Raw genomic sequence first — 24184 nt, 5'->3', positions numbered from 1 at the left:
ACATTAGCTATGGTAAGATTCTGTAGATCAGTGGATGACAGAGTTTGAAACCAATGAAGGGAAGGAGCTACATTCCCAAAACAGGAGTTTTCAGCCTATGAAGGTGCGTGTGAATTGGGATGAGAGGGTTAAATGAACCTTCAGGCAATGCTATCCTTTGCACCCAGCTGTTAAGGAAGTGGGCAGGTAAAGAAGCCAGCAGAAGCAGTTGTCAGAGCAGAGAAAGACATCTTTTGAAAATACCAGCAGAGGTGGTGGTGCAGTAGAAGCACCAAAAAATGCTGTGGCCTTGGTGAGAAAAGTGTCTACAATCAGGACAATGCCACAGCTACAGACACTGGAGGCAAAAGAGAGCAAGGGACCACAGCAGAAAGGGACGCCAGCCAGTAACGCCTGAGAATGCTCTTTGCTGAAAGTGAAGTCATGGATACTCAGCTATTGCTCTGTATATTTAATTTATTTAAATGGGGGCAAAATTTTTAGAATTCAGTTTTTCAAGAAACTCTGGAGCAAATGCTGAAATTAATGCAGCACTATCAAGAACACATCTTTAAAAGGACACGGCACATTATTTTAGGTTGTTCATTTTCCTTTCTCTTTCCTTTCAGAAACCATCCCTCATGGTAATGGTGGAAATGCTAACAGTCACTACTTCTCCAACCCTAGTTATCATACTCTAACACAGTGCACCACCCCACCTCATGTCAACAACATGAACAGACTGACCCTGGCAAAGGTAAAACATAAAAATCTAAATGCTTCTGTGTAGATGAGCCTCTGATTTCTTTTACTTTCTTCCCTAATGTCTTATATTGAATTTATTTTTACTTTCACTGATTATCACCTTGTAGAAATTCAGCAACCCTTTATCATTTTCAGTTTCTGTTATCTTTCTTTCTTTGAAATAGTCAAAACCCAACCAGCTGTTTGTGAATCTCAAAAATGTGGAACCTGGAAAGCGAGGCACTGTCATGGACTACACGGGAACGTTGCCTGCAGACTGGAAACACGGTGGTTACCTCAATGAGCTTGGTAAGGAAAAAACGTAGGACAAAGTGCATGTTATTCTTTGTGGTTGTGATGGATTGGAAAGCAGAGATTTGTTTGCCTGTATAGGGTTGGTGCTCCAGTCAGGTGTTATCAAAATGGTTCTTCTGTGACACTATGTCACAGAAAATAGCAAAACCTGCAGTGCCAGGTTTGTCAGGCAGTGTGTGAAGATCAGGGTTATGGGGTTTGACCTTCCTTTAAGGCAGTACCCTCAGACAAAATACAACTGCTTGAAAGGACTAGTGAACCAGTCTGATGCCCAGTGTAGATACGATATGCAAAATAACACAGTATTTTGATAAAAACATTTGCTTATTAATTATTTTGTAAGACAGTGGGTATTATGCAGTAATGATCTACTCTGGCAAAATTACACAGATTCTTATTAAACCAATGAGAGATTGCATAGTTCTGTGGGGTTTTTTCTTTTTTTCTTGTTTTAGTCCCCACCATACAGAATTGATGCGTAAAAAAATGGCTTCTAATCATCTAAACTGCTTTAGGTATAAGTTCTAAAAGCATCTTCCAAGTTAAGACTCCTGTTTGCCAAGAGACAGAGCACTGTTCTTATGATGAGAAATTTCCCCAAAGTCGTGATAATGAGAGTCAACTCTACATTTCCTTAGAGTATTTGTCCTACTACTCAAAACTTCTAAGAGAGTTGGCTGTGGTTAACCTGTTGTAATAAATCATGGAGTAACAGGGAGATTCCGGAGAACTGGATGAATGCTGATGACATGCTGGTTTTCCAAAAGAGCAAAAGGGATGGCTTGGGTAACTCTGAGCTGGTTACCTCGGCATTAGCCCAGGCAAAAACAAGAGAACGGCTGATGTGGCATCTAATTAATAAAGATGTATGGGACAGGAATACAATTTATGCCAATTGTTTTATTGAAAATAGATGTTCTCAAATAACATAATTTTGTTCTTGGTCAGTATGAGTTTTGTTGATAAAGATACTGTATTAGATATCATAGTTTTAGGCTTTATAAGGCTTTTAACATAGTACCACAATACATTCTGATTAAAAAAATTAGCGCTTTACAGTATCAGTTAAAGCTATTTGAATGGATTAGCAACCAGATAAGTGCCAGATCTCCAAAGCCAGTTGTCGGTCGTTGCTGATTGCTGATGTTTATATTGGGATTTATACTGAGAGAAATCTGTTAATAACAGACAATTGCAAAGCTGTAGACCTAGACATAAAGAGTTTTAGGCCATTTCTTTAGGCCAGAGGACTGGAAAAGAGTGACCCTGGAAAATACAGCAGGATTAATTGACCTTGGGAGCAAAGTACCAAGAATTGCAGTGAACTTGCCATACCCTGAGATTTTCAGGTCAGGATGGAAGCCTTTCTAGTAGATACGTTTTATTCAGACAAAAAATATGCTTTAATCAAAAAGCAGTTATTGGGCTCACTGAAGAGTAACAGGGTGAAATGTAATGGCCTGTGACATATGTGAGGTCAAACTAGATAATTTAATAGTCCTTTATGACCTTAAACACCTTCCTTGCACAGGGAGCTACTATGTGAAAATGTGCAAGCACGTAATGCCAATGCTTTTGTAACCCTGTACTGGGTAGCACAGTCCTTATAGGAGCATTCATCTGTCAGGGTAGAAATTAACCACAAAGCAATTTTTTAAAGGGTTTGGAGCTGTTACCTACTCATTTTACTTTGATTTTAAAACTGCTATGTTTTTGATACCATTTTTCTCAGGTGCTTTTGGACTTGATAGGGGATATTTGGGAAAATCCCTGAAAGGTGAGTGTATTTTCTGATGTATTTAAATGAAATGATACAGATATTTAAGTTCATCTTCTGAATCATCTTTGGTTTCTGTGTGCAGAGAATATAAAATAATTTTGGACTAAATTGTACCTAGTCACTGAATCAATGCATTAAGGGTTATTTTGGGGGGGTCGCTTTGTTTTTGAGGGGAGAGGGTGTTTTTGTTGTTTTTTTCCCTTAAAAAAAAAAAAAGCCTTTCTAAGCCCCTCGTTCTCCATACACGATCCATTTGTGTACTATCCAAATCACAAAATAGCTGTATTCTGACTAGCAGAAGGGGGACAGCCCTGGACTTCAACCCAGTCAGCCAGGTAGGGATTCATGCTGCCTCTGATGAAAGGCTTGAGGGGAGAGCCAATTCCTCTTGCAGCTGGCATGGTTCATGGAGGCCTGTGCCGCCACAAGCTGCAGTGCTTCACGGAGCTCAGTGTGGGCTTCTGGAAAGTATATCAAAGTATGACTGTATAGAGAGGAGTGAAAAGCTCAGGAAATTCAGGGAAGCGATGATATTTTTGGTCTTTCTAGTTATATCATTTGCATGAGACTTTATACTGGACTGTACTGGTGCGTGTCCCTATTTTTGTTACATGATTCAGGTATGCCAGGGTGACTAGAATGTCTAGGTATCCAAACAGTGAAAAAAGTGTAGCTAAATCTGAAAGAATAATGCGTTAAATATGTAGCAACTGCTACCTGACATTCCCTGGTTTTGGAGGATTAGGGGAAGCCTAATTTCAAATACCTTAAAGGTGTCATAAAGTTATAAGCAAACATTTACCGACCAGTTCCTCAAAGTCAATTTTGAGCTGGATATTCAGAAGCAGGAACCAGCTGAGAAAGTCCCAGCTTTAAAGCTGAAATAACATAGAATATTGCAAAATAACACAGAATACAAAGTAACGCAGGATACTATAAAATCTCCTCCCAGCATGAGAAAATACCTCTCAAACCACAGTTATCTGTCTTTCAGTCAAATCCCAAAATGACAAGCCATGTGACATTTCCTTCTCAACTCGCCTATGCGTAGCCTTATGGAAACTTAAGAGGAACTGGTTTCTGGTTAATGTGTTTTAATGGCTGCATACTCAAACTTGGGGTCATTCCTAGAAGTCACCTTACCAGCCTAGCCATTACTATTGGGAGCAGTCTGTTAGATCAGCTATTTTAATAGTGTCCTGAATCTAGCACTTGCAAAGGCAAAAAATATTCTGAAGTGCCTATTAAAACCTGATTCTGCAAATTACCTGTATTTAATGGGAACTGAAGGTGCTCAAACTTTGTAACAAGAATTTGCCTGTGGCAAGATCAGGCCTGTAAAAGAGCAGAGAGGTAGAGGTGCCTTTGTTAATTGCTGTGTAAGACAATTTTTGAAGCATTGTGACTAGTTGCCATTTAAATACTCATTCATGAGTGACTTTCTAGAACTCAAAATTACAGGAGGTCTGTAGAACAGCAGTGTTCTTAGAAATGAAAATGCATTTTGCTCTGTTTAGTAGCAATGTCCATATTTAAGTAGCACATCTGAGAGTACTGCGTTTTTCTCTTTCAGATCTAGTGAAGAACTCGGAGTACAATTTAAGTAATTGCTCATTAAGTAGTTCTGAAAACCCATATGCTACTATAAAAGACCCACCAGCTCTTGTGCCAAAAAATTCAGAATGTGGATATGTTGAAATGAAGTCACCAGCACGCAGGGATTCCCCATACGCTGAAATTGCCAACTCTGCTTCAGCCAATAAGAATGTTTATGAAGTTGGTAAGTACAAATTGTATTTTTAGATTGTGAAATTTAATGACAAAAAGAATACAAGACTTTTCTTCTGAATCAGTTTAGTCAAAACACATGGAAAATCACTAAAAAATGTTGATGCTTTCAGATTCTAACTCTTCCTCAAAAGCTATAACAAACTCATTGTTCTGAGATAAAGCGGTGTAATTCACATGAAGATAGTTTGAAATACCTTCAGTTCTGTTCTATAACCAAAAGGCACCTCTAAATTTCCCTGGTTTGAAAGCCTTTCTTTAAACAACAGCAGAAGATATGCTCAGCATTTAACTGCAGTATAATTCAGCCCTGGATTAGGCTGTGAAATACTGAATACTGCTGAACTAACTGCTGAACTAGGTGTACATGAGGGATAGAAGAGCTCTCTTTCCTCTCCTTGATCAGAAAAAACAGCATCTTCACCCACAAAAGTGGTATTTTACTGATGTGGGTCCTGTGTAGTTACTGCATTATTGAGAAATCTTTGGGGTTCTTGTGAAATGGTAATTATCCTAATGATCTCTGGACTGAAATAACCTGCATGGCACACGTATTATAGCGTTTCATTTTCTATTTCTGTTCCCAATTAGAGATTCCTCTGGAATCCATCAGGATCTCCATTGTGGTGCTAAGGATTTTTCGTAAGATCTTGATTAAAAGCCCCAAATTTGGGCCAATGTAGCCAAAATTATGGCTTTTTTAGTTTGTTTGCACACCAAGCACAGATGCTACTCTGCTTGGTTCTATCATTAAATACACTCATGGCAGAGCCCTGATGCCAGCTCACAGGTGTTACTTGGAATAAAGCCAAGACACTTGAACATCAACTTTTGTTTCATTTCAGGACTCAGCATGACAAAGAATCCTTATATTTAAGCAGCAGGGAGAGAATATTTTGTAACGCAATCTGACCTAAAATGCTCTGCTTGCCTTCTGTTTGCCTTTTCTCTTGCTCAGTGTACGTGTTCTCTTTTGCCGCAGAACCTACGGTGAGCGTTGTCCAGGAAGCGTTCAGTAACAGTGGACATTTCAGCCAGGATCCTTATGATCTTCCAAAAAACAGCCACATTCCATGTCACTATGACTTGCTACCGGTTCGAGATAGCCCCACGTCCTCTACGAAGGAGGTCGGCAGTGAATGACCCCAAAAGCTAATGTGTAGCCCAGTGGGACTCTCAAGGAGAACAGTGGCGTGGTTTATGCCCCTTCCTCTAATTTACCATCATATTTGGCTCCTAATCTGTCCAGTAGACAATTGCTATACATTAACCGGAAATCTCAAGATGAGGTTTGCATTGTATATACAAGTGACAGATGGACAGATGCCACATTGGGGAGATCCTGATCAGTTTCTTTTTCATGGCAGTTAATTTTAGAGAGACAGGTATGCAACACATTTAAACTGTAATATGTTGGCTTAAAAATATTAGTTTGCAGATCAATTCTGGTAACAGCTCCCATTTCAGCTACTTTAAATACGGACTTCATGCTTATAATTTACTTTGTCATGTTTTCAGAGTAGAACTCGCAGGACAGTGCAGTTTACCAAATGCCACTTCATACAGGTGATCTGATTCACAGTTATGTAGAAGAAAAACTGTGTTGCCAAACTTTGCCTTCCATTCTGATCTTTAGTCAAGACATTAAGCAACAAGATCGGATGCAGTACAGCAAAGCCCAATACTGCAGTTGTTTGGGAAATCCATCATCAGATTTTTGTCTGTTACTGGTTGTGGGAATACCTTGCTTGAATAGGTTTGAAGATGATAAAAGCATTACATACATCAATATTATATGATGCCTCAAGATCACTGGGTACTCCAGGCCCAGCACCAGTCCTCAGCAAATCATTTGCTACATTTCAGCTCCATATGTTGCAGTTCTGACCGCTACTTCTGCCATACACACCTAATAATCCATATCATATCAGTAACTACTTCATAAAATATGTAAAATAAATCAGTTTATTTTTGTCAGCATGGACTGAGTGTGAAAGGGCAAAGATGATGAATGCTGTAAATCTGAAGTGCAAGGAACGGTTTAAATTTTATAAACAGGTAGTAATATGGACTGTAACATAGATAAAAATAGTAAAATGTTCTGGTTTTTTTTCTTAGAAACAACTAAGCAATCTCTGTGCATATTTGCTAAAAAGGCACCTTTTTTATAGTTGATGTAGGGAAAAATATGCTTAAGCTGGTCTTTTGCATTGCTAATAATGTGACACATGTACCCCATTCTTCATTAACTTGTATCTCCCTTTTTAAACTGTGCATCTATGTTTCGAGTGACCTAGCTTATAATTGCAAAAATATTTTACTGTGTGTCCTGTTTTTTTCTTTTTTCTTTTTTTTTTCCCCTCATTTTGGCCAACTGGCCTTTATTTTGTCTGGTTAAGGAGCCCTCTGAGCGGGGAGGGAGAGGATTAAAGTAAGGACTAATGTAATACTAATATCTGTCAGGTGGTTAGCAAATACATAATAGCTTAAATTAATGAATTAATTGGAATAAAAATAAAACTGCAAGATGTTTTTGTTAAGGATAATAACAAGAAAGCAAAAGAAAAGGAAAGAGCAGACTCTGTCTTTAAAGTTTAGCTCATTCTGTGGACTACGTGGATGGAGCCCATCCTTCCAAGAGGCTCCTTTCTCTGTCTCCTCTCTCCAGTTGTGATCTGTGCAATTCAGTGGAAATGTAATTTGCCAAGGAATTCACCCTTAACGCAAAATTTTGCATCAAAAATAGCAGCCCCAAAATATAATGGTTTTTTTTTTGAACCGGCCATTCTCTTTCAGTGGGAAGTTACCTTTAGAAACCTAAAAATAAGTCTAAGCTGTGGCAGTACTGGTTCCAACTGCTGATAATGTCAGTGAGGCTATCTGCTAGCGTGCTTGCAGCACAGCCCCAGCAGCCTTTTCCACCTTGCCCAGGTGGTAACTCTGTCACTTGTCATCAGTAGGTTCTCCCAAGGCTTGGTGCATCCCTGACTGATTGGGATAGGATATGGGAGATTGCATATAATGGGAAGCATAAAGTCCTATTAGTCCTCCCTCCTTTCTGCACTGGGGTTGCGTTCTGGCACATCAGAACTCTGATATATATGATGTAAAGGGCAGATGATACGTCAACGTTTTGGTGTATGTGCTCTCCAGCTCAGCACAAGGAGTGCCAGAACAGTTCTTTTATCTGAAAGTCTGGATTGCAATACAGTCTGAGACAAAGAATTATCATTATTATTGTGATGGCGTTGACATATTCCTAGGAAAATCAGAACCAGTTACTTTTGGAATGGTAACTGCATCACAGAGGATTAACTGTAAGAAAAACTAAAAAAACCCTTCTTGTTTGAAAAAGAGTCACAGGGCTGAAATGGAAATACAATGCAGTTTGCATTTGTTTGTTATCATTAAAGTGGTGAGAAATGAGAGTGCTGCATCTGAAGACATCACTGTGGGCGTGCTCAAGGCTGAGAACATACGTGGCTATATGAAGCGCCCCTTGATGTTCTTTGTTCCTGATGGACATAAGCAGTGGCTGCTTTGCAATTCCCTAGGAAATCCCTGCACATCCTTGGACAGATGTTTGATGAGCTTTGGACTTTGCAATTATAGAAATTACCTACAAGATTTCAAAAGCCAACCACCATTTAATCCCTCCTTAAGACAAAGTATTGACTGGGTTTGTGTGCACATAGGTACATGTAGTGCTACTGATATATACATGTGTTTGTACTGTGTGAGACGGACTTTAAAATAAAACCTTTCTTCTCTGATGCCGTGAATAGAAAATGCTGTACTTAGCAATTGTGGGCTCACAAAAATTTATTTTCTTGCTCTGTGTGTAATTTGGAGACCACTAGGTCAAGTATTCTTCATAATATAAACAGTCCTTTTGGATATACAGTGGTGAAGAGCTGAATAAATGATTTTTAACTTATTTGAAAATTTCCAGTAGGTCACATCCTGAAGTGATATATTCAGCCAAATACGCAAGAGAACAGATAAGTTTCTGATAATTTTGCCTATTGCATATGTTCTAATTAAACACACAACCAAAGTCAGCCATCTATACCTGGGTACAACTCTTGCTGTGTAGTCAGTGTAAGTAATGTCTGCATATATCAGCGCTGTATTTGTAATACATCTAGATAGATGCTCAGTGAAAACCGATTGCCTGCAGGGGTAATATAGTCTTGTTAAATGATATCTATGTATCATTTGAGAGAGAAAAGGCACATTGGACTTGAGTTAGCCATCCCCCTGTCTCCTGTGTGGGCGATAGGCTTCTTTTGGAGTAAACTTTGCTCTTAACTCGGCAGAGACTCACAACTCAAACCTCTTTTCGTAAATCGTAGTATGCTCTTCAAAGAACTTAAACATTTCTCAACATGCATACTATGTCTGGTGCAAACTTCATAAATAAGCTGATGTAATAATTTAGTAATGATTATCTACATAGAGAACTGGCTTCACCACAGCCGTGAATGGAAAGAGACTCCCTATGTCTCTATATGTTCACTTTACAATTGAGAGAAATACAGCATTTAAAACTGAGATGGCTATCCCCTAGCAACTTACAGTTTAATAAAGTGCAAAATTCAGCACAAAGTCAATAGCTGATTTTAAAGTATGTAGAGATGATAAACTTTGAGCTTTTAAATAATATAGGCATATTAATTCTGGCCACTTAGAAGCATAATGAACCTCAAGGTTCTTTGTCAAAGATTTTTGTTTTAATCACAACACACCGTTACACATAAACTTTGTCCTCAACTTGATGTACCCAGAGAACTCCCGTTAATCTTAATTGTAGATGCGCATGCAGATTACAGGGGAAAGCAGATTACATTGTACTCGTACATTCTGCTGAGACAATCTGCAAAGTCAAATTAATATTGAAGTGAAGTTAGAATAAAAATCAAAAGTGGGGAATGTGTTATTTAAAATGTATTGGATTTTCAAAGTACTGTGACTAAAATTGGATTTTTGATTAGGTATGTTTCCAAATAACAATCTCTACACTGCAGCTGTAAAATCCAGACTGAAGAATACAGAGCTAATTTTGACAAAAATGCTTTATATTAAAGATTGTATATATAGTAGTTTAAATGACTGAAAATGAATGGGTGCGTGTTTATTAATTACTGTACAGAAAAACCTTGCCGTGTTTGGTACACTTATACTAGTGCTAGAGCACTGGACCTAACTCTTCTATTTTCAGTTTTTTAGCCCACAAGACTTCACTTTGATATGATTGAATTGTAATATATTTTTTAAAGAAAACCTACCAAGTATGTCTGGCTTTTTTTTCTTAGCTGTAACAAAAAAGTGTTTTGTTGTTAAAAATATTTTTATTTTCCAAAGATGACTGATGTTCATCATTTTGCCCTTCACTACCATTTATTTCACTTCACATACTTGTAGGTTAATGTAATAAACTTTCTAATGAAAGATGGAAAAATGCTTTGAATTTTTTTGCTTTGTTTCCATTCTCTCAGGATGCATATTGAAGTAGCATTGGAAATGTAAATAATGTTTTCTTTCCACATATATTGGACCAGTAAGTAATGTATGTTACTTTCCTTCATCTAAAAAGTAAGAACTTTGAGATGCTTTGTGGAAAATCAAAGCTGATTTTGGATTTGAAAATGCTGAGCTTTTGACTACTGTCAGATCCAGCAGGATTTAATTCCATAGTCTGGGTGATTCCTTCAAGGAAATAGGCAAAAGGAATTTTTGACAGTTCAAGGCTTTACTCTTGAGAAAGATGGGGCGACAAGTTGCCAAAAGCAAGGCATTTCTCCTTTTTTTGCAGGATAACAGCAGCCTTAGACTGACCATTAAAAAGCTAGTAAAAAAAAAAGTACAAACATGGGGGAAGAAAGCAGATAATATATTGTCATTTCTGTTTTGTAAGTTTGATGGATCTAAGACAGATCTAAAACATTAGCTATAGATAGATGGCGTAGGAAACGGTTCTTTACTACTGCAGTTTGCTCAGAGATGAAGGATTTGGCATAAAGTACTAATGGAAAAGTCTGTTACATCCCCCAAAGGATTCTTCAGGACTTAATTAATTACATTATGCCCTTAAGCACAGAAGTAGTAGCCTAGTTATCATGACATCTAATCTAAGGATCACGTCCTAGAGGTGTGAGTAATTACATGGGTTACACCACAGCTTACAAAGTCTGCCTATGAAGGGAAAGGAAATGGATGCTCTAGTCCTATTGAGAGCTTTGAACAAACCTTCAACAGGATAGCGGATTTTTTATAGTAAAAGCATTTTCTATCCATAAAGAGCAACAGAAGAGGAACACCTTAAACATCCTTTCATGTATTTTCAAAAAATGATAGGATCCTGAAACATTTGAGTGATTTAATTTACCTCTTTAGCATCTTAATTTTGTTATCAGCATTTCTACTGCAAATCAGCCAAAACATAGCTGACCTCGACAGCGTTTCAAGGTTAATTTTTCACACAGATCAACTGTACTTGAACAACTGTCCTATTTAGGACAACCTCTGGCTCTTCCCTTCTCATCAACAATAATTATCAGAGACAATGCAAGGAAAACTTTATTTCCATTCATGTTCTTCTTGTGTGGGATTTGTGTGTGTAGGATTTTGTTCCACATAAACTGCATTTTTAAATGAAAACTGGGAAAGATACACTTTGAAAACTGCAGCGACACAAGGAAACAGACAGGATACAAACTTTTTCTAGCAGTGTGTTTATTTTATTGCCATGGAGTTAGTGACTGATATATGCTCTACAAGGCATGTGAACATCAAGAGCTATCCTTCAAATTTGCAGTCACAAGTCTGCGAAACCATCAGCATTAATGGATGGCAATGCAGAAGGTATGCTGCTCTCTTCTGAAGAATACAAGCAATTTCTGTGCACTACTAAGGTTAAGGCCTACTTCTTTCATAGGATTACTTGGCATGGACCAATACACGGCTTGTACTCTGTGAAGATTTCTTTCATCATTCATCTAAGTGTTTTCCAAGTTAAAAGTCAACAGCTGAATTTGGATCCTAAGACCTGTGATGTCTTGGCTGGCTTAACAAGAAAATGAAATCTTATTTTTCCTATGTAAAATGTTACTGTAGGGAGATGCATGGTTGAGTTTAAAAACATACCCGCCTTACGAAGTTACTGTGCTGATTCAGCTATGTGGGTTATTTCAAAATAAGTGTACAAATCATAACTACAGGTAGTTTGTAGATGACTATTAGAAACTAGTAGAATAAATGGAGAATTTGTCACGAATTTCAGAAAATTTGAAAAATATTGTTTATACAGCCACATTAATGGCTGATAAAATGTGTCCTGAGTACTGAAGACACATTTTATCAGCTATTAATATACTTATTAGTGTACTCAGTAATTACGCAGTATTTAGGCTTCAGGGTGCAATTTCAGGGCATCATGAAATGGTTTCTCTTTACTATTTTGTATTAAGCAACTGTGAATGCATAAAGGATATATTTTATCAATATTTGAAGTGATCTGTACTGACTGCTCTGAGGTACCATGTAACACTGCATGGTTGATTAAAGTTTCCTGGGACCATAATTCCTATACCTTTGATAGTTAGGGAAATTAGTATGTAAACTAAAGGTCATATGTTTCTGAAGCAGGCTCTAGTTGAATAGCTCTGGGAAACAACTTTGCTCTTTCTGTACAAAGAAGCACTTTGTATGTTTAAGCTCCCTATCTTTAGCTCTCCCAGTTGTCCTTCATGGTTGCTGAAATTGCTTATTTATGTTGAGATTCATTTTTGTGCTAGATTTGAGAGAAGTGAACATCGAGTAATAGATTATGACTGAATCTGTGGCTGAGCTGTACTGATCCCAATATAAATTAATCTGTGAGCAAACTATCCAGGGACAATACACCAACTGAAAGCTAGCGAAGCACAAAACCCACGATTGATACCTATTCCACATATGAATTGTCCCAGAGTTAACTTTGGCACTGAAGTAGTGGAGAGAAGAGAGAGAAACTGATCTGTGCCTAATATGTTCTCCTACTTACACTTGGAAAACAAAATGAAGAAGTTGAAAACAAGTAGCAAAAATTACCTGGAAATTAAGGTATTAACCAGCTATGATCTAGAAAAGCACTTTCTTCTTTTCTTCAAAATAAAAAGATAGCCATAACTTCTATAGCACAACTTACTATTTGATCTCCCATGAGTGAGCTTGATTAAGTGAGGGAAGTTATTCGATAACATATAGTTAAATAGGAAACATATATTTAACACTATATTTAACATATAGTTAAATAACACTATATTTAACATATAGTTAAATAGGAAAAAGTCACTGAATATTCTTAAGTAATATCTGATGAAATTTCATTGAGTTACTGATATTCATGTAATTCATGAGTCCGAATGCAAGTAATTCACATTAAAGGCAGGTCACAAAAACTTCAAGGCCAGAGTATATTTTCATATTTTCTTTTTATCTCATGAAAATACTTCTCCATTTCACATTAATTCTCAGCAGAACTATAAAACGCTTATTTCATGTAGCAAATGACTCAATATAAATGTGAGCAGCCTTCTAAACGCCCATTGAATGGTTTTCCATCTTGCATTCCAAACTTCAGCTGAGACCTAGGTTAAAAATTGTAATTTTCTACTTGCTTTTTTATAACTATTCTGTATGAAGACACTGCTACCATCACTCTTACCTCATGCAAAGATGATACTGATCTTGCAGAAGTTGTACACAAAATAGAATGTAAAGTGCAGTAATTCATTAAAAATGAGAAAACAGTATTTTTATCTATTCCTTGGCATGGGCTGATTTCTGCAAGAAACTCTTATTGTATTAGTGGGTGTTAGAAGATACCAGCAGGCATGTCTTTGATCAACAGCTATCACGGGCTTGGAAGCTGATGGCTACGTGCTACTGATACTTCCCTTAGCCTGAAATAAAAATAGCAGTTGAATTCTACTTTGTTTAGGGCGAAGGCTAAAAATAGAAGTATTTGCCCATGGCACTGGACTGGGTGAGACTAAAAAAGGTTTTCCTTGGCTGGCAAGCGCAGACTGACTTGGCGACTCATTGAGCAGTAGCTCCTCAGGGACAGCACAGGCACATGCTCCAGCACGTGCGGAGCTGCTACACCTGCCAAGGTTGTCATCGCCCTCCCACCCCCAGCACGACTGCCCTCGGCTGACTGCACGTGCACGGTTAAGAGCATAGTTCAGTGGCATCTTCATGCCTCTGTGAGCCAGAGGCAGACTGGTCTAGAACTGTAGGAAAAAGTGAGCCATATTTGAGTGAGTGATGTTTGGCCATGGGAAGAACCATAGCAGGAACTTCTCTGGGTAAGGTGAAGGTGGAAAGGAGGCTTAGATCTGAAAGCAATTAAACAAGCTCCAGGTATTTAATCTCACTATATTTAAAGAAATGCTGTTCTTATGTTTCTTGCATCAAAACTTCCCTGTTTTGTAGTCTCAATCCTCTATTCCTCCAAAGGGAAACCTCTTAGCAAATCTATGAATATTTGCTAACCATTCAAGCTAAAAGACAAAATTATTTTCAGTTCTCATGCCATCCTTGGACTGTTCAATTAGCTAATTAATCCAACAAAAAACTAACTGGACCAAAAATTAAGTATTCCTCTGTAAGCTATAAACTGAAGTAGTTTAGCAAAAACCCTGGAAATGTCTGCATTGGCGAGTAGCATAGTGCAATCACAGCAGGTGTGTAGAGTGGAACAGCTGATGGTTAGGGCCTAACACCAATAGTATATGCACTTATTTAGATTATATTTAGAATATATGACAGCTCTCTAAAAATGGATTCTAGCTAAAGAAGACTCCTAATGATTCATGACTCATCACAGTTCCTCAACATCCAAAAACAACTGTTCTACTTCATCCTCAATTTCTCTCCAGTCACCAAGGACTCTAGTCACATTCCCTTATTTTTTATTGCTTTCTTATCTGCAGAAGTACAACCTTGATGCCTTCATCCCTTTAATTAAGAGTAATGCCACGCTTAAAGAAATTGCAATGAATTTAGGGCATAGAAGGCAATTAAATAGGTATGTATGGATGTGTGTGTGTATATATACATACACACACACACACACACACACACACACAAATACATCTATTTAATCGGTTCATGTAAATACTTCCAAATGATATGTTTACAAATGAAACTGAAATAAATGGCTTTTCTACAATCTTTTATTCCAAAGTCAGTCTAGATAATACAGCATACAGCACCTAATCATCTCTCAATGGCTTACAAATATAAATAACTACCAAGTGAATGAAAATGAAATGCAAATGAATCTGAAAATACAGTTGTGTTCCTTCAAGAGAACCTGTAATATATTCTAAATAAAAGCAGAGTATTTATCTGAGGAAGACTCAAGAACTAGAGAAGAATGTATGGCCTTCTTCTATGGCTATACTAACCATGCAGTCCAACCCTTGGACAGGAGTGAAGTGAAACTGCAAAAAAATAATATTCTCTCTAAAATTAGAAATTCTAAATCATTACTTGTTTTGTCATTTTGTGAACATAACAGGATTCTTTTCCCATTTCAAGCTATATTTCATCTAGTACTATGCAATCTACTCATGCCATATTTTACAGTAGCATATAACTTTATTTTCTAACAATTTGCCTAGAGATTCTGTTAGAGGTTTTTGAGGTAAATTTTTTTCCTCTGCACTTGCCCACATCATTGACCCAACTTTCCTTGAGATATTTCTGCAGCTCCATGTGGTCAGCAGGATAGTTTATGTTTCAACAAATCTCACTGCCTTGTATATATTTTGATGTTATGAATGAACTTAAAAAAATATGTTCTAGATTTCTTTAAGAGTGCCTCATTAAAATAAAACAGAAGACTGTTAACCAAACGTTAGAGAACCATGCACTAATTAATTCGGTGGGACAGTTTTCAATGTTTCTGCTAAGAATGAAAATACAAGTTGATAGAGACTGCTAAAGAAGCAGTTGAGGCTTCTTCCTCTGAGCTGCAATAGCAGAACCACTAATGTAAACAGTGGCAGAAAGAGAAGGAAAAAAACATAAGCTCCCTCTACAGAGCAGAACGGCAAACAAACATATTGAAAAAGATCGTATTTTTATAGCTTTTGGTGTGTTTAAAAATGTGCTAAATTAACGGCTTTAAAATATCCTCCTGAATACTTAATTGATTATGCTTCAAGCTTCCGATGACCAGAGGAGCAAGGAGAGCCAAAGACTAAGTTAAGTCCATGAGGAATATCATTGTCCCAGGCCAACTAAGATGGGAGGCATTCAACTGCTGCAATGAAGGAAATAATGTCAAATCTCTAAAGGCTCCAGTCTGAAATTACAGTCTATCGCATAAAATCAAGACAGATGACACAATCATCAGTTAAGTACTCTTCTAGCTCCCCTCATCGACTTGCTTTGGGAAGGTAAGAGAATACCTCAGCCTGTGCCAGCTGTGCTGGGGGGTGCGTTGCTGAGGCGTCAGAGCCGCTGTCCTTCTGACCATTCCGGTTATGTTCCATCCGCTCACTGGGAGGAGAGAGGGAAGCCCTGGCATCGAGATGTGGGAGGCCACGCAGCATGGAGGGATGTTGCTTAGGTCATTCCTTCAGCTGTGTATCTGCATTTATGAGCAGCACCTAACACAAACATACAGTGCTTTATCTCTTGAAGCGGTTTAGACAGAGTGGCAGTTAGCTTTTGTATTTTTTCATTCCCACAAAATATCTGGACCATCACAAAACCATTGTCATCAAAGTACTGAAGAGCCTGCTTGCATTAGAGCAAATCAAAGAAAAAAATGTGATACTGGGGGAGAAGGGGAGGGAAGATGTTTCCTGAACCATTTAATTGATAGTTGCCCTAGGGTACGGTTTTTGTGAAGTACTTTATAGAGTTAATCATAACCATTTCTTTTTGTGTTCACTATACCACTTCATAATGGGAATGACAAGACTTATGAAGATAAGTTCCAAAGTATGGAAGCAATTTTGAAGAAAACTACACTAAGCAAATTTAAGAGTTACATTCCTAATGCTGGAAATTGTTTCAAGGACATGCTGTTAATTAAACTGGTTACCAAAGAGTTGATAGAGAGACAGATCTAGGGTGATCAAATAAAAGATTTAGGAATGGTTTCCTAAAAATGTAGTGTGCAAAGTCCTGATTTACAAAATTATTTTATTCAGTCATCTCATCAATGTCATGATGAATTCTGGGAAGTTCCTGGTGAGTTTATACTTAACCTTTGAATAATCACAAAGCATGCTGAAAAATGATAGGCATGCCTTCCCTTTAGGCTAAATGAGGAAGTAATTAAATGGCCTTTTATTTAGCGATTAGCTAAAATACTGGCAAGTTGCAGCCAAAGACAAGGGTGAATTCAACTCAGTGGCTCTTGACTGACTGGCCTTCTGCCAAGGGGGAGCGGGGGTATGGAAGACAACAGAAAAAACAGCTTGGACACATGAGATAGTAACAAAAGCACTGATAGTCAGTCCTCAGAAAAAAAGTGAGAGAGCAAGTTCTCAGGGGCTAGGGCAAAGTCGAAGGGCAAGCTTTGAACTGAGAGGCAGAGAATTGTCCCTTAAAACTCTGTATACAATACAGGATTTTCCATATAGCATTTGTAAGGAAGACTATATTTTTGCATCCTCTTTTCCACTTGACAGACACAATTTGATTCAGACAAAAAAAGGGAAATATTCACGGAGTAAGTAAAATTTAGTTCCACTGATGCACATTGCTAGTTTTTTATTACTGAACTAAGATAGAACAAGTAATGGCAATTCTTACAGAAATAAAAAGTATGTTAAGATTTTCATTTGGTTCAATGGCTCCAGATTCCTCAGTCTTTTTCCGAGGAATATCCGCAGTGGCAATATTTATTTTTTTCCGATTAAAACCAATAGTTTTTACAAACTTCTAGCAGACTAGGCAATGAGTTAAATTTTTTACCAAATTGTTAGGCCTCCTATTACCTTACTGTGTAGCAATCTAGCAAGGGATATCCTTCTCCAGCCTTTCAGAACTCAACATGGAAGATCAACATTAATTATGCCCCACTGCTGAAAGTTACACAGAACTGCAATTCAAATCAAAGGGCGGCTGGCACATGTCCAAGCTGTGTTACTGATGAGACACAGCAAAGAGGCTCTTCAGATATAATTTTAGTATCTCATTATTCACATATTAGATTATGCAACCGTCCATGGTTATATTTTTCCACGATAATAACTAAAATTTAATTTCTCATAATTAGAATGCAAGTAAAATATAAGGTGTCTGATGATTTGTTATAGCAGCTGTAAAATTCAACTGCATCATCTAATTTTGTGCAACTGGAAGTGGGAGAAAGGAGGCATTGGGGCTACTTAAATGCATGAAGTTGACATTATCTAGGTATGAGCTAAGGTAAGACTAATGTAAGAAAGACTTTTCATGTCTGCATTAACTAAATGCTTGTTGGCACAACGCCTCGAACTGCCACTGGGAAATAGGAGTTTGCTGCTCAGGCACTTCAACAGGATGTTTCTCCCTTCCAAGCTCCTCTCCACGTTCCCTCAGAGGAGCTTTGCGGAGATTTCTTCCCTATCCACGCCAGCACTTCTTCCAGGTGTGCTTACAGCTCCCCGCCGCCACTCGGCCTAGCTGACGCGGAGGTACCGGGGCCCGCAAGGCCATCCTCAGTCGCCAGAGGCTCTCCTCGGTGCCCAGCCCCAGCTTCCCTTCAGCTACCACACCCGGTCCCCACCTCTCGGCAGCTCCGTGCCGGTATCCCCCCCTGCATTTGGGACGGGGGTTGGGACCCTAGTGGGGGGCACAGCCGGCGCACGCCACGCAGCGGCCGTTGGGCCGCCCCGCCCCCCCCGCGCGCCGTGGCAGCGGCCGTTGGGCCGCCCCCCCGCCACGCGCCGCGCAGTGTCTGTTGGGCCCCTCCGCCCCCCCGCGCGCCGGGCGTCCCTCGCCACCGCCGCGCGCACCGCGGCCCCTCCCCGGCACCGCCCGCGAACGTGGCAAAAGGGGCGTCCTGCTCCCCGCCGCCGCCATCTTGGAAGCAGGGAGGGAGCGAGCGGCTCCGGGGACACGCTGGCCGCGGCGCGGCGCCTCCCACCGCCGCCTCCCTGGGGCTGAAGGACCCGCAGCCCGGGGCACCCAGGTGCGCGGCGGCAGCGCGGCGGGACAGGCAGCGGCGAGGCGGGGCCGGGGCCGGGGCCGGCGGCCGCCGCGTCGCTAGGTACGCCGGGCGGCGGGAGACGTGGCAGTGCGTGGCGCGGTGGCGGCGCTGCGGTGCGCGTGCGCGCCGGCGCTACGGCTGCTGGGGGCTGTAGTCCGCGGCGGAGCTGGTCGGCGCCTCATTCATTGCCGGCGGCGCCTGGGGTGCGGCTCCATCGCGAGGCGAGCGCGGCCGCTCGGGCCGTTGGGGTGGGAGACGCCGCGGCGCGGCGGCTCTGCGGGGCCGCGGCGGAGGCAGGGAGGGAGCAGCGGGGAGGGCCGGGCGGCGGCGAGGGGGCGGCCGGGCGGCGCGCGGCGGTGCCGGTGCCGGGCGCGGGGTGCTGGCGTGGCCGTTGCTTAGCCGTTGGGGCCCGGGACGGCGGGGGGCCGCGCTGGCCCGGCTCTGCGTGTGTCAGCGCGGGTGTAGAGGCCCCGGGCGCCGTGCTGGGAGCTCCGCTGGGCGCTGTGCCCCTCGCTGTGCCCCCTGGAGGGAGGGGAGGACCGGGGCCTGCCCCTGCCCCGGGCCCTCTGTTTTATTCCTGTTATGACCCGTCTCTTTTTTCTTCAGAAGGGAAGCAGCAACCCCTGTCCTCCTGGCTGAAAGAGCGCATTTAGGGGCTTGTCGTAAGGCTGGGGGCTGTGAGTGGAGGTCTGACCCCTTGCAGCGGGGCACGTCTCCTCGCTGCCTCAGTGCGTGGTGGCATTGCAAACGCCCATATCTGCCCTCTTCAGAACTTCCCGTTGGCTACTCGTGGCATCCTGCTAGGCGGGGTATCTTGCTCTGCTCTTGTGAGTCACCTTGTGAACTATGTAACTTCCTCCGGGCGCTGTGTGGAGAGCTTGGATGCCTGGCCCTGGGGCTGCGCTCCTGCCTCGCAGCTAAGCACGGAAGTGCTGATCCTGCTAAACCCGTGCGGTTTCAGCTTGTGTGATTGACAGTGGAAGTTCTTGCCTTCGAGGATTTATTGGTATCTGATAGAAGCGATGCTTCAGCAGGTTTATTTTGGACTCTGGAGGCATCACTGAAGTGATTTTGCCCTTGATTTATCCATTCAAAATTTTCACTGGCACATAAAAAAGGTGTTGGGGGGGGGGAGAGAAAACCTGAAAGTGCTGAAGCTGTAACATCACATGATGTGGTATAGCTATTGTTGCAAATTGGTAGGTTGTACATGGTTTTGTTTAGCTGCTTCTTTGATAGTATAATGTAGAGTCATACGTGATGTTGTTGTATACTAAATCAGCAGTTCTTTAACTGCAGTCATCAACTTTCTGGAACGAAGTGGTCAATGTAGCCAAATCATCTTTGTGATACTGCCCAGTAAAAATTTGGTAATAAATGTGCGTGCGATCTGGAACAAGTCATGAACATTGGATGTGGTACTTGGGAAAAAATCTTGGAAATAAAATAATTCTCAGATTAGGAAGCTTTTAGAAATGTAAAAATAACTAATTTGTATATCCCTTGAAATTGAACTTCTAGTTTTTAGCTATAAATTATGATATCTCTGATTGTAATAGTCTTTGAGAAAGGGACAAGTCATTCTGGTATTCCGGTGTTTCAGGTTTTCCTAGTACTGTCATAGGTCTAAGGCCTACTGGATAATGTTTAGTAAACTGACACCTTTCAAAAAAACTGTGTTGTGGGTGTCTCAACTAAACATCATATATGCTACGAAAATAGAACTAATATAGGAAGATTTTGCTCTCACTTTATTCTGCTTCTCTTTAAGGCTTTGGACTTTAGGACAAGTCACCAGGTGGTGAAACCAATGATCTCTGTATGTCCTTTGGCTTCCGTGAGGCTTTGTGTATTCCCTGGGATGTGCCTGTGTTTGACAGACAAGAAGCTGAAGAAAGTTTTATCCCCTGCTTTGTTCTGTCCCATTTTAAAATACAACAAACCAGTGTGAAGGTTTTCCACATGAAACTTTAATATACTAACAGTTTGGCTCTTTGTGTGTATGCATGTGCATGTTGCCTCTTTGATTGGCAGTCAGCTTCACATTATCTTTAATAGCTGCTATCTTCTTTTGTCTGCTTTCTTTCTTGCTTTCTTCTGGGTAACTGTTTTAAGTCTCTCTTGTTGACATCTTATACATTAGGCTTTTTTTCCCCCTCTCTGACTTCTCTCCTGTTCCCTGGAAGTACGTGACTCTGGACCTATCTCTGAGTTATTGTGACCTAGGACATAACATTTTATTTGAAGTGGCTGCTGCTTTGGGAATGGCTCCTAACAGTTGATTTGTTCTAATAAATAAATACATGATTGCTGCTTAGTCTGGCAAGCTGTCAACTTCTGTTTAGCCATTACCAGACTGTGTAAGCAGTACTGTTTTGCACTTCTGTTTAATTCAGTTATGCTGTTACGATGAAAGATGAGAAATTTAACAGCATTTTAATTTAGTCTTCTGTGTTTTTTCTGTCTTGTCCTGTCCGTTTCCATCTCTTTCTGTTTGGAGAATAATTTTGCCTCTTAGGGCTCTTAAGATTATTGTGAGTTTTTATTAGCGGGAACATCTATTAAAATACAAAAAGGGGTTAATTAAAGATGACTGTTGAAAATATGGCCTCACCGTAAACTGGGAAGTATGACTGATTTGTAGATGGTGTACTTTTTATCCCTGTGAAATCTGCTAATCTTCATTTGTGAGTAATCTTATTGTTAACTGTCAATTTCTATATTTTAGAGTAATAACCTGAAGAATGCTTTTGAAGTATGGTTATGTCATTGAGATTACTGCAAAATATTAGAGCAAATTTAATCACTTCACATTAAACCGAAATCAAAAGAGGAATAATTGCCAGTTCAGCCATTTAGTCTCTAAATCAAATTATTTCTTTTCTGCTTTTAATACAATCTCTATTAAACTTTTCCAGTCTGAACTTTAGCCTGTTTTTCTCCTTGAGTGTACGCAGGTTCCACTTCTGACAAGTAGAGTTATGACCGAAATTCGGCTGGTGAGAATCATTAAAATATAGTTATCAGTGCAACCTTGTCCATAGGGCGTATTTCTTAGTGTAATGGGAAGGTTAAACGTCATCCCTAGTGCATCTTCATTAGTACTGACAGATTTTTTTGCCAACTAATTGATGGAAGCCTAGCAAAATTCATGCTTCTTCTGCTTAAAGGGATTATTTTAAGGGTGAGTAATTAGTTGGAATGTGCTTTTTCTCTGTTTTTCTATTATTGTTTACCATATCCCTTCTTTTTTACTTCCATATAAGCATAAGACAAGATTTTCTTCTAGTTAAATGTGAGATTTATCAAACTCATGAACTTCCGATCACAGATCAGTAGGTGGCAGTGCTGCTCTAATTTTCACCTCATTGTACATGCTTCAATTTGCTCCTCTCAGATTTTCAATCTTTTGTCTTTTGAATTTAGTAAGTTGAGGTTTTCTAGTTGGCGACAAGGGACTCTGGTTTTTTTGGCTTTTTGGCTTTAAGTCAGTTTTACACCTGTATCTATTACATTAAGTGACAATATTTGTTCGAAAATCATTGGTGACAAAAAAAGCAGCATTAATGAGAAAGGGAGAAATAACTAAGAATTTGGCAAGTTGAACGTTAACAAAGAAATTCAGTGTTTTTTGACTAAACAAAGTAGATTGCAGACTTGTAGCGTGGCTGGCTATAATGAACAATGTTTTGCAGTAAGTTAGAAGCAATAAAAACCTTTTTTTGTATAAAACCAGAAACTCTTACTGTGCCTTTCTGTAAAGACTTAAGGAATCACAGTGTTTAAAGGCTTCACCTCCTTAAGAAGTGAAGTTTAATTTTCAGAGGCTAGTGGCTGCTAATTATGTGTTTGTGGCTTGGGGTAATAAGAATGATACGCTTTTTGAGATGAAATCATTAAAACGACAGGCCAGCTCCAGACCCAGCACTCACTAAGGATTTGGAGGCTGAACTTAACTGGGCAACTTCTTCTCTGCAGCTCCCCTAAGGATCCTCATTGGAAACTTTGTTGTGGGCTGAATACTTTAAGTCTGCGGTCTGCTTGTTCTCTTCCTTGTCTTCTCCCACCGTTATGCTTCCCAGTATCTCTCTCGCATATAACTGGATTTGGGTAGCCTGCTTAGACTTAGGTGCTAAGCCATATATCCTGCGGAACTGGTTTTAATGGTATATAATGCTGAATTCTTTTGACATTGTGAGGCTGTTAGCTATCAGTTACATTAATTGTACTCTTTGCTTTCCTTTACTTTCATGTGTTCCCCTCTCCTATGACTTGTCTTTCTCCTTAACCTTATTTTTTAGACTTGTTTGTCTGTTCATGGGGAACATGCAAACTACGAATGTCTTATGTTGAGAATTCTGTGCTTAGAAACCTGTTATTTGTGTGGGTTCAGTGTTAGTTCCTGCCAGCTCATAACTGTACTATGCGTTTGATTGGTGCCTGAAGTTTCTCAAAGATCTTCATTTCTCTGTATCCATCACTCACTGTGGTTTTTCTATCTCAAAACTGCTTAAAGAGGTGCAAAAGAGTATCTTGGGGCAGGGGTGAATCAAGGAATAGGAGCTGATAGAAAATACAAGATGGTGGGTAAGCTAAATGGGGAAGAACATAAAGAGGGTTTAGGCTTCAGGGACCTCTAATTGGAGTGGAGGGATGGAAAGGGAAATGAATGAATGAAGGAAGAAGGTTGAGAGAGGGAGGAAAATATTACAGGCTAGTGTGGTTGTGTGTTAGTTACTTGAGAGAGCAAAGGAATCTGTAAGCCCTTCCACCTGAAGGGTAGGGAAAGGTCTTCTCTTCCCCAGCTACTGGGGAAAAAACAAATGTATTGGACAGCACATGAAGTTGTGTGTTAGGGTTAAAGGATAAAATGTAAGACAGTAGGGAGACAACATACCTTTCTGGCTGGACACTGTTCTGAATGTCCCCAGCTTACTGGGCGACGCTGCCCGGTGCTGCGTACCCAGAGCTGCCAAGTCCAAGAGAACAGAAGTAGGCCCCGCAGTTGCTGGGATTCCCCTCTCGGCCTTCCACATCCTCGCTGGGCTGCACTTTCCTACAAAGGCTTACAAATGAGAGAGGAAAATATGAAACTATCATTTTTTTTTAATTTGAACTCCTAAGTCAGTTCCATGATTTTTTTTAATCGTTGTATTTTAGAAACTGACTCCAAATTTTGCGCATTTGGGGTGGGTAGTGCTGTATCTATTTAATACTCACTTCACTTTTCTTCTGTTAAAGGCAAAAGAGAAAGGGAACTGCAGAGTCTAGCTACATTTCTACTTGTTCCTATTTTTCCAGCTGTCAGTTTTGGGGCGGGGGGGATTTTGGGGTGGAGGCTGGCCAGACCTTGAACCTCTAATTTCTCTAGGAAGCTT

General features: G+C 40.2%; 2 protein-coding genes across 16 annotated transcripts in view; both read left to right on the top strand.

The window, feature by feature from the left end:
* Positions 1 to 8379, top strand: part of LOC135324171 (multiple epidermal growth factor-like domains protein 10) — a 104352-nt gene extending 95973 nt beyond the window's left edge. For all 3 annotated transcript variants that reach the window (XM_064499866.1, XM_064499868.1, XM_064499867.1), the window contains exons 21-25: positions 609 to 736; positions 909 to 1032; positions 2771 to 2815; positions 4392 to 4598; positions 5589 to 8379. In XM_064499866.1, coding sequence (XP_064355936.1) covers positions 609 to 736; positions 909 to 1032; positions 2771 to 2815; positions 4392 to 4598; positions 5589 to 5749 — 665 coding nt within the window. In that variant the 3' untranslated portion in view covers positions 5750 to 8379. The remainder of the gene's footprint in view (positions 1 to 608; positions 737 to 908; positions 1033 to 2770; positions 2816 to 4391; positions 4599 to 5588) is intronic.
* Positions 8380 to 18608: 10229 nt separating this feature from the next.
* The window catches only part of LOC112992367 (protein PRRC1), a 65144-nt gene continuing 59568 nt past the window's right edge, over positions 18609 to 24184 (top strand). For 7 of the 13 annotated variants that reach the window (XM_064500532.1, XM_064500538.1, XM_064500524.1 and 4 more), the window contains exon 1: positions 18878 to 19009. The gene's annotated coding sequence lies outside the window, so the exon portion shown is untranslated. The other 6 variants (XM_064500528.1, XM_064500525.1, XM_064500526.1 and 3 more) reach the window with 6 other exon arrangements.

The sequence above is a fragment of the Dromaius novaehollandiae genome, chromosome W (genome assembly GCF_036370855.1).
Source record: "Dromaius novaehollandiae isolate bDroNov1 chromosome W, bDroNov1.hap1, whole genome shotgun sequence".
NCBI lineage: Eukaryota > Metazoa > Chordata > Aves > Casuariiformes > Dromaiidae > Dromaius > Dromaius novaehollandiae.
This window is presented reverse-complemented; position numbering and strand designations above follow the sequence as displayed.